Consider the following 11,832-nt stretch of genomic DNA (forward strand, 5'->3'; position numbering starts at 1 on the left):
TTTATATTAGAACTGCGTCTCTGCTAGGAAAAAGTAATTCTCAAGGGATTCTTATTTTTATTCCTATTGTACTGCTTCAGGACCAGAGAAATCCTCGGTTATGAAGGGATTCAGGAAACTCTATTGTTGTAAGAATCAAGCCCCTACACATCAATGTTTACCAGCATCTCACTGAGCTCACGTACACTGATGCTTTGGTGATATGCAATATTTATATGTACAGTATATGTGTAAAGGCATGAATTAATATCAGCAGCAATGGTAATTACTCAGCTACCATCCCACTGGTGAGACAACTAATATTTAAATTACACTGATGATTCATATTAAAGTGTAAAGTGTTGCTGGGAGCTCTTACGCATACCCTGAGGATTGCTGTATCAGGTGGGATTGTGTGTATATACCTCTGGGATTATTCATTATTGTGACAGTTGTAGTATATTATGCAACCTTTACACTGAGAGATTTTATACAATTTCTAATGTGTTTCAAACTTGCGATCCTTGGAAATGCTAACAGGAAAATCTGGCGGAGCGGAAGAAGGTTCTCCTGAAAGCTGTCCAGTGGTAAGAGCCTGTTTCCTCTTCCTATAATGATGCTTTTCTGTTTGCGGCTGTCTTACACTAAACGCACTGTCACGTCCTACTGATTCCTGTATACTGCCCGTCAACACTCCACCAAACTAATAAACATTTTTTTTTTTTTTTATTGTGAGGTCTAAACTTCCTGGGTTTGTCAAATAGACGTGAGTCTGCAGTGGCGGGGATTGGTAATGGTCATTGTGTAACCAGTTTATGTCTGTGATACATTACACCTAACTTGGAATCACCCAATTAAAGAAACTTAGAGAGAGCTGTATCATGCCTTATAAAGTTTGTAGACGTGGACAAGTGGAGAAGTAACCTATAGCAACCAATCAGCTTCTCTCTATCATTTTATAGAATGTACTTGATAACGGCTACCTCAAAGCTGATTGGTTGCTAGGGGCAACTTCTACACTCTTTAGGAAGCTTGATACCTCTCCCTCACTGCAGTACCACCTTTTGTAGTTATTATAACTGTATTTATACTAGGGCAGAAGACATATACACCATCTTTCTGTGTACATTATATATGCTAGGCATATATCAAAATTTAACACAGCATTTTAATAATAAAACTACTACTACTTACAAACTACTACTACTTACTACTATTACTTACTACTACTACTTACTACTACTTACTAGCTACTACTTACTAACTACTACTACCTGCTACTACTACTACTTACTACTATTACTTACTACTACTACTTACTAACTACTACTACCTGCTACTACTACTACTTACTACTACTGCTACTTACTAACTACTACTTACTAACTACTACTACTACAACTTACTAATACTACTTACTACTACTGCTACTTACTAACTACTACTTACTAACTACTACTACTTACTACTACTACTTACTACTACTACTACTACTTACTAACTACTGCTACTTACTAACTACTACTTACTAACTACTACTACTACAACTTACTAATACTACTTACTACTACTGCTACTTACTAACTACTACTTACTAACTACTACTACTTACTACTACTACTTACTACTACTTACTAACTGCTACTACTACTTACTACTACTTACTAACTGCTACTACTTACTACTACTACTTACTACTACTACTACTACTTACTAACTACTGCTACTTACTAACTACTACTTACTAACTACTACTACTACAACTTACTAATACTACTTACTACTACTGCTACTTACTAACTACTACTTACTAACTACTACTACTTACTACTACTACTTACTACTACTTACTACTACTTACTAACTACTACTACCTGCTACTACTACTACTTACTACTACTGCTACTTACTAACTACTACTTACTAACTACTACTACTACAACTTACTAATACTACTTACTACTACTGCTACTTACTAACTACTACTTACTAACTACTACTACTTACTACTACTACTTACTAACTACTGCTACTTACTAACTACTACTTACTAACTACTACTACTACTACAACTTACTAATACTACTTACTACTACTGCTACTTACTAACTACTACTTACTAACTACTACTACTTACTACTACTACTTACTACTACTTACTAACTGCTACTACTACTTACTACTACTTACTAACTGCTACTACTTACTACTACTACTTACTACTACTACTACTACTTACTAACTACTGCTACTTACTAACTACTACTTACTAACTACTACTACTACAACTTACTAATACTACTTACTACTACTGCTACTTACTAACTACTACTTACTAACTACTACTACTTACTACTACTACTTACTACTACTTACTAACTGCTACTACTACTTACTACTACTTACTAACTGCTACTACTACTTACTAACTACTACTACTACAACTTACTAATACTACTTACTACTACTGCTACTTACTAACTACTACTTACTAACTACTGCTACTTACTAACTACTACTTACTAACTACTACTACTACAACTTACTAATACTACTTACTACTACTGCTACTTACTAACTACTACTTACTAACTACTACTACTTACTACTACTACTTACTACTACTTACTAACTGCTACTACTACTTACTAACTACTACTTACTAACTACTACTACTACAACTTACTAATACTACTTACTACTACTGCTACTTACTAACTACTACTTACTAACTACTACTACTACTACTACTACTTACTACTACTTACTAACTGCTACTACTACTTACTAACTACTACTTACTAACTACTACTACTACAACTTACTAATACTACTTACTACTACTGCTACTTACTAACTACTACTTACTAACTACTACTACTACTACTACTTACTACTACTTACTAACTACTACTTACTAACTACTACTACTTACTACTACTACTTACTACTACTTACTAACTGCTACTACTACTTACTAACTACTGCTACTTACTAACTACTACTTACTAACTACTACTACTACTACTACTTACTAACTGCTACTACTACTTACTAACTACTACTTACTAACTACTACTACTACAACTTACTAATACTACTTACTACTACTGCTACTTACTAACTACTACTTACTAACTACTACTACTACTACTACTTACTACTACTTACTAACTACTACTTACTAACTACTACTACTTACTACTACTACTTACTACTACTTACTAACTGCTACTACTACTTACTAACTACTACTTACTAACTACTACTACTACAACTTACTAATACTACTTACTACTACTGCTACTTACTAACTACTACTTACTAACTACTACTACTACTACTACTTACTACTACTTACTAACTACTACTTACTAACTACTACTACTTACTACTACTACTTACTACTACTTACTAACTGCTACTACTACTTACTAACTACTACTTACTAACTACTACTACTACAACTTACTAATACTACTTACTACTACTGCTACTTACTAACTACTACTACTTACTACTACTTACTAGGGGTGAGCGGGTTCGGATTTCTGAAATCCGAACCCCCCCGAACCCCCCCGATCCGAGTCTGATCCGAGTCAGGCTCGACTTTTCCCGCCTGACTCGGATCTGAAATCGAGGCAAAACGTCATCATCCCGCCTTCCGAGTCTCGCGGGTTTTGGATCCTATATAAGGTACCCGCGTCGGCGCCATTTTCTCACTCGGCTGTGGACAGTGAAGAGGGAGGGTGGGAGTTAGGGCTGTGTAGTGTAGTGTAGTGTAGTGCTGCTGTTGTCCACTACTTCAAAGTCCATAGGGGCTGGCTGTGTTGTGCTGTGCTGCTGTTGTTAATAGGGGCTGTGTCCACTACTTCAAAGTCCATAGGGGCTGGCTGGACTGTGTTGTGCAGTCAGTTCTCCATAGGGGCTGTGTCCACTCCAAAGTCCTGTGCAGTGTCCCAGTCCTAAAGGAGTGCTGTAGTGTTGTCCAGGGGGTGCTCTGTCCATCAGGGGTGCTCCCCCCAAGTGCTAAAAAAATAATATATTTTCTGTGTTTGTGAATTGTGTGCGCAGTAGCCGCACGTGCATCAACAAAGTAGTGCCAAGCGTGCGCCTGTGTCATAAGTAAAGGGCCGGCTGGCTTGACCGTTAAAGGGTGCTGTAACCCCCGAAAGTACACTCCAGTCCAAACCAAAAAAAAATTATTTTCTGTGTTTGTGAATTGTGTGCGCAGTAGCCGCACGTGCATCAACAAAGTAGTGCCAAGCGTGCGCCTGTGTCATAAGTAAAGGGCCGGCTGGCTTGACCGTTAAGGGTGCTGTAACCCCCGAAAGTACACTCCAGTCCAAACCAAAAAAAAAATTATTTTCTGTGTTTGTGAATTGTGTGCGCAGTAGCCGCACGTGCATCAACAAAGTAGTGCCAAGCGTGCGCCTGTGTCATATGTAAAGGGCCGGCTGGCTTGACCGTTAAAGGGTTCTGTAACCCCCAAAGTACACTCCAAACCAAAAAAATATATATTTTCTGTGTTTGTGACTTGTGTGCACTGTGGCTGCACGTGCATCAACAAAGGAGCAGCGCCAAGCGTGCGCCTGTGTCCCATAAGTAAAGAGCCGGCTGGCTCATTTCTTAAAGGGTGGTGTAACCCACAAAGTGCACTACTCTCCAGCAAAAATAAAAAAATATTTTCTGTGTTTGTGTGCGCTTTAGCCGCACGTATATATATCAATATAACATAAATGGAGGACCAAACTTTCTCTGATAAAAATAAAATAGGGAAAGATCAAGAACCACTTCCTACTAGTGCTGTTGCTGCTGCTGGGAGTTGTTCATCATCCCAGAGAGGAAGTAGGAACATCACTACTTTTACTAAACAATTGACCCTCCAACAGTCCCTAGCGATGAGGATGAAGTACGACAGCAGTCATCCTGAAGCAAAACGTATAACTGAGGCCTTGACTGCTATGTTGGTGTTAGACGTGCGTCCGGTATCCGACATTAGTGCAGTGGGATTTAGACAATTGATGGAGGTAGTGTGTCCTCGGTTCCAAATCCCGTCTAGATTCCACCTGCATCCTCAAAGCAGCAGCGACAAGCGTGCGTCTGTCTGTTAAAGGGTGGTGACACCCTCAAAGTGTGCTACACAAACAATTAAAATATTGTTCTTTTTTTTTCTGTCTTTGTGAAATGTGTGGGCTGTAGCCGCACCTGCATCCTTAAAGCAGCAGCGACAAGCGTGCGTCTGTCTGTTAAAGGGTGGTGACACCCTCAAAGTGTGCTACACAAACAATTAAAATATTGTTCTTTTTTTTTCTGTCTTTGTGAATTGTGTGGGCTGTAGCCGCACTTGCATCCTCAAAGCAGCAGCGACAAGCGTGCGTCTGTCTGTTAAAGGGTGTTGTAACTCTCAAAGTGCTCCAAAAAAATCAAAAAAATTTTTTTTATGTGTTTGTGACTTGTGTGCGATGTAGCCACACTTGCATCCTCAAAGCAGCAGCGACAAGCGTGCGTCTGTCTGTTAAAGGGTGGTGACACCCTCAAAGTGTGCTACACAAACAATAAAAATATTCTTCTTTTTTCTGTCTTTGTGAATTGTGTGGGCTGTAGCCGCACCTGCATCCTTAAAGCAGCAGCGACAAGCGTGCGTCTGTCTGTTAAAGGGTGGTGACACCCTCAAAGTGTGCTACACAAACAATTAAAATATTGTTCTTTTTTCTGTCTTTGTGAATTGTGTGGGCTGTAGCCGCACCTGCATCCTTAAAGCAGCTGCAACAAGCGTGCGTCTGTCTGTTAAAGGGTGGTGACACCCTCAAAGTGTGCTACACAAACAATTAAAATATTGTTCTTTTTTTTTCGGTCTTTGTGAAATGTGTGGGCTGTAGCCGCACCTGCATCCTTAAAGCAGCAGCGACAAGCGTGCGTCTGTCTGTTAAAGGGTGGTGACACCCTCAAAGTGTGCTACACAAACAATAAAAATAGTCTTCTTCTTTTATCTGTCTATGTGAATTGTGTGGGCTGTAGCCGCACCTGCATCCTTAAAGCAGCAGCGACAAGCATGCGTCTGTCTGTTAAAGGGTGGTGACACCCTCAAAGTGTTCTACACAAACAATTAAAATATTGTTCTTTTTTTTCGGTCTTTGTGAAATGTGTGGGCTGTAGTCGCACCTGCATCCTTAAAGCAGCAGCGACAAGCGTGCGTCTGTCTGTTAAAGGGTGGTGTAACTCTCAAAGTGCTCCAAAAAATAAAAAACTATTTTTTTTATGTGTTTGTGACTTGTGTGCGATGTAGCCGCACTTGCATCCTCAAAGCAGCAGCGACAAGCGTGCGTCTGTCTTTTAAAGGGTGGTGACACCCTCAAAGTGTGCTACACAAACAATAAAAATATTCTTCTTTTTTCTGTCTTTGTGAATTGTGTGGGCTGTAGCCGCACCTGCATCCTTAAAGCAGCAGCGACAAGCGTGCGTCTGTCTGTTAAAGGGTGGTGACACCCTCAAAGTGTGCTACACAAACAATTAAAATATTGTTCATTTTTTTTCGGTCTTTGTGAAATGTGTGGGCTGTAGCCGCACCTGCATCCTCAAAGCAGCAGCGACAAGCGTGCGTCTGTCTGTTAAAGGGTGGTGACACCCTCAAAGTGTGCTACACAAAGAATAAAAATATTCTTCTTCTTTTTTCTGTCTTTGTGAATTTTGTGGGCTGTAGCCGCACTTGCATCCTCAAAGCAGCAGCGACAAGCGTGCGTCTGTCTGTTAGAGGGTGGTGTAACCCTCAAAGTGTGCTCCACAAACAATAAAAATATTCTTTTTTTTTTTCTGTCTTTGTGAATTGTGTGGGCTGTAGCCGCACTTGAATCCTCAAAGCAGCAGCGACAAGCGTGCGTCTGTCTGTTAAAGGATTACATCGGTGACAGCATCCAAGTAGGTATGTCAGACAGTCCGTACCTGTACTGGCAGGAAAAAGAAGCAATTTGGAGGTCCCTGTACAAACTGGCTCTATTTTACCTGAGTTGCCCCCCCTCCAGTGTGTACTCCGAAAGAGTGTTTAGTGCAGCCGGGAACCTTGTTAGCGAAAGGCGTAGGAGGTTGCTTCCACAAAATGTGGAGAAGATGATGTTCATAAAATGAATGATCAACTCTTCCAGGGAGACCAGCCTCCAGAACGTACAGAGGGACCTGTGGTTCCAGCAGGGACGAATTAATACTCTGTGAGGATGAGGATGTACATAACACTGAAGAGGGTGAGGAATCTGTGGATGAGGAGGATGAGGACGACTTCTTGCCTCCGTAGAGCCAGTTTGTGCAGGGACAGATTAATTGCCAGCTTGTTTTGTGGGGGCCCAAACGAACCAATCATTTCAGCCACAGTTGTGTGGCAGACCCTGGCGCTGAAATGATTGGTTTGTTAAAGTGTGCATGTCCTGTTTATGCAACATAAGGGTGGGTGGGAGGGCCCAAGGACAATTCCATCTTGCACCTCTTTTTTTTCTTTGTATTATGTACAGTTTGGGGCCTAGTTTTTCAATGCCATCCTGTCTGCCACTGCAGTTTCACGCCTAGATGGGTCACGTGTTTGTGCCGCCCACTCGTGTTGCTTAGCATAGTCATCCAGCTACCTCGGTGCAACCTTTTGGACATAAAAACACTATTGTGAGGTGTGAGGTATTCAGAATAGACTGGAAATGAGTGGAAATTAAGGTTATTGAGGTTAATAATAGCATAGGAGCAGAAAAACCTACAAATTCTGTGATTTTAGCTGTTTTTATGCTTTTTTTCAAAAAAATACAGATCCAAAACACAAAACCCAGAACCCAAAACACGGAAGGGTGGTTTTGGCAAAACCAATCCAGATCCAAAACACGAAGAAAGATCCAGATCCAAAACCAAAACACAAAACACGAAAAGTGGCCGGTGCACACCCCTACTACTTACTAAGTTACTACTACTTACTACTTCTTAGTACTACTTTCTAACTACTACTACTACTAACTACTATTAATACTACTACTTACTACTACTGCTACTTACTACTTCTTAGTACTACTTTCTAACTACTACTACTACTAACTACTATTAATACTACTACTTACTACTACTGCTACTTACTAACTACTACTTACTAACTACTACTACTTACTACTACTACTTACTACTACTTACTAACTGCTACTACTACTTACTAACTACTACTTACTAACTACTACTACTACAACTTACTAATACTACTTACTACTACTGCTACTTACTAACTACTACTTACTAACTACTACTACTACTACTACTTACTAACTGCTACTACTACTTACTAACTACTACTTACTAACTACTACTACTTACTACTACTACTTACTACTACTTACTAACTGCTACTACTACTTACTAACTACTACTTACTAACTACTACTACTACAACTACTACTTACTACTACTTACTAACTGCTACTACTACTTACTACTACTTACTAACTACTACTTACTAACTACTACTACTTACTACTACTTACTAACTACTACTACTTACTACTACTACTACTACTTACTAACTGCTACTACTACTTACTAACTACTACTTACTAACTACTACTACTTACTACTACTACTTACTACTACTTACTAACTGCTACTACTACTTACTAACTACTACTTACTAACTACTACTACTACAACTACTACTTACTACTACTTACTAACTGCTACTACTACTTACTACTACTTACTAACTACTACTTACTAACTACTACTACTTACTACTACTTACTAACTACTACTACTTACTACTACTACTTACTACTACTTACTAACTGCTACTACTACTTACTAACTACTACTTACTAACTACTACTACTACAACTTACTAATACTACTTACTACTACTGCTACTTACTAACTACTACTACTTACTACTACTTACTAAGTTACTACTACTTACTACTTCTTAGTACTACTTTCTAACTACTACTACTACTAACTACTATTAATACTACTACTTACTACTACTACTACTTACTACTAGTACTTAGTAACTACTACTACTACTACTAATTTTATTATTACTAGCACTCATTTATATGGCTCTGCAAAGTTCTGCAGTGCTGTACAGAGCAGTAATACAGACAGGGTAGAGATCGGAACATACATACAGCATACTGCAGTGGTTCCCAAACTTTCTTGATCACAGCGCCCTACAGTATCAGCATTCATTTCACGGTGCCCCTAGGCCAAAAGTATCTTATTGAGAAATTCAGAAAAAATACTTATATTAAGTAAATTATGCTTACCAGTCATCCTTAGGGTCAGCTATGTGGTGGTGGACTGGATTGCACTTCTGTTTGTCCAAATATTTTATGATTGGCAGCCGCCAACATTGGTTTTCCTATTACATTGACCATATATAATTTGATTTGGTCCTGGACCTCCAACATGTGGCGTCCCTGCAAGTGCCCCGTGGCACCCAGTTAGGAAGCACTAGTATACTGTATACACTTAATTACAAACATACACATAATTCCAAGCATTCACATATTGTCATAAATAAGTGAACTAAAATAAGACGGGGGTATAATATGAGAGAAGGGAAAAGGGAGGTCCCTGATAGTGAGAGCTTACATTGTAAATGGAGAGGAAGGAGTGGTGGTAGTATGGAGACAGAGGGGATTGGGTAGTATGAAGGTTCAGTACGTTTGAGTGGATAGATTAGTTTGAAGGAATGGAGGCCGAGGCAGAACATGATAGAGACAGGAAGAGTGTTCCATAGGATAGGGACAGCACGGGAGAAGTCTCGGAGGTGGAAGTGAGAGGCTGTTATCAGTGAGGAGGAGTTGCCAGCTCACCTCATAGGGCAGGAGGGAGCATAGGGTGGAGCTGTAGGTGGGAGCAGATGGGTGGAGAGCTTTGTAGGGGAGGCTTAGGAGTTTAAATTGAATTCAGCAGAGAACATGTAACCAGTGTACGGATTGTCAGAGTATAGCTGGAGCAGAGCCGTATTAGAGGAAGATCAGTTTAGCAGCAGCAGCATTAATGAGAGATTGAGGATGAGATAGGCAGCTGAGTGGGAGGCCAGAGAGAAGAAGTTTGCAGTAGTCAAGGCAAAAGATAAGAGAGTGGACCAGTAGTTTGGTAGCTTAGGTATGATGGTTTTTACTCAAAGACGTATTTACCAATGGGGACCCGTGTGCAGCCAGCCCCCCTCTCTACATTCTGTCAGCGGTGGTACCATCACTAGAGTGATGTTTTCAGACATATGGAGGATGCGTAGAAGAAGACATCAAATTCTCTTACACAGTTCCAGAGTCTTTGCTATCTCCTGCACCAGCCTCATCATTCCAAAGATCTCACTGGAAAGATGGCACCACCGCCAGAGGGTACAGGGGCAAACGGTGTAGTCTGTCCTGGGTGCAAGGTGTTTGCAGGGCCCTTCCTGACCTATGGGCCCTTATGTACCATACAGCCTGCACCATTTATAGATACACCAACTGCTACTGTATGTTGTACACTGGAATCCCTCCTTTACACAATCCTGCACGTGTCCCTGCTGCACACCATAGATATATGGATATAAATGTACAGACTCATGGCTCCATGCGCTAATGTATATCAGAGCAATATAAGTAGAGGTTTGTCCTGTATTTATTAATTCAGTGTATTTATCACTTTGTCCTGTGTTTCCAGTCAGTATGAAGAGAAGGAGAAAGCTTTCAAAGATCAACTTTCTCACCTGGCTTCCCTCCTGCCCACTCTACAAGTAAGAAGCGGTATATATTCTATAGGTAACACCTGGTATTGGCACGTCAGCGTTCAGTTATATTGTGCCAGCCCAGCCCATTTCAGGCCAACTTTTGTAAGAGGTACAGTCCAGGATTTCTAACAGTAAACAGGGACGTAGCCTGTATTGCAAAAGAGTTGTCTCTTGTCCTGATTGATCAATCACAACGCTGGAAGGTATGGAGTGCATATATACTGTAGTAGTAAGTATTTCCCAGATTGTGGTATATCACATGCAAGTAAATTGTGAGTGGAAATGTGATGTGATGTCGTTCGCAGTGCCTCAAAATTAATGACATTCTGCTGCCATTCGGGTGCGGCGGCAGCCAACATCCCAGAAAATGCGGGTGGGGAAGAAGGTGTCGGTCCCGTTTTCTTGCCGTGTTGGAGTCACTGGCACTGGCAGCGTGATTTCACCGGCCATCCAGAGTGACCTGAGGGTTAATCAGATGTCTGATGGTCACGCAGTTGAACTGAGGGGGTCATTCAGACCCGCTAGTGAGCAGCAGTACGCTCGCAAGCGGGTCGATGTTCCCCCACTGCGCATGCGCACGACGGAGGGAGCTCCGTCGTGCGCATGCGCGAGACCCAGCGAGCGACGGGCTCTCCGTCGCTCCGGGTCTCGCACCAAAGGGGGCGTGCTGTCGATGTTGATTGACAGTACGCCCCCTTTGGTGGGCGTGCCAGGGGCGTGCCTGCCAGACGGAGGCGTTCCCATGGGAACGCCTACCGTCTCAAGCCGGCCCCACTGACATCACTAGTGATGTCAGTGGGAGTGATTTTGGCTCTGATAGAGCCAATATCACTCCAGGGCTTGCGGCAGCGAGACCCTACTGCAGGGTCTCCGTCGCAAGCCCGATAGCCCGATAGTCGCGATGGTCAAGACCATCGCGACCATCATCATGGACGCTCGCTATAGCTGTGGGTGGTAACCCACAGCTATGCGAGCGTCCATGAGGACGCTCCAAAAAAAGGTAGGAGGGCCCTGATTCAGAGCGAGCGCTCTGGTCAGAGCGTTCAGCTTTGAATCAGGCCCTGAGTCTTCAGATCCAGCGTTGAACAGAGAAGCTGGAAGCGGTCGTCTTTTTTATGTAA

The 11,832-nt window shown here is 41.4% G+C and overlaps 1 protein-coding gene across 1 annotated transcript in view; it reads left to right on the forward strand.

Moving 5' to 3' along the window:
• Positions 1–11,832, forward strand: part of RNF207 (ring finger protein 207) — a 100,676-nt gene that overhangs the window by 46,440 nt on the left and 42,404 nt on the right. The window contains exons 7-8 of the mRNA XM_088447717.1: positions 520–566; positions 10,645–10,717. Of these exons, the coding sequence (XP_088303843.1) occupies positions 520–566; positions 10,645–10,717 (120 nt within the window). The remainder of the gene's footprint in view (positions 1–519; positions 567–10,644; positions 10,718–11,832) is intronic.

The sequence above is a fragment of the Taudactylus pleione genome, unplaced genomic scaffold, assembly GCF_031769625.1.
Source record: "Taudactylus pleione unplaced genomic scaffold, aTauple2 ptg000437l, whole genome shotgun sequence".
Classification (NCBI taxonomy): domain Eukaryota; kingdom Metazoa; phylum Chordata; class Amphibia; order Anura; family Myobatrachidae; genus Taudactylus; species Taudactylus pleione.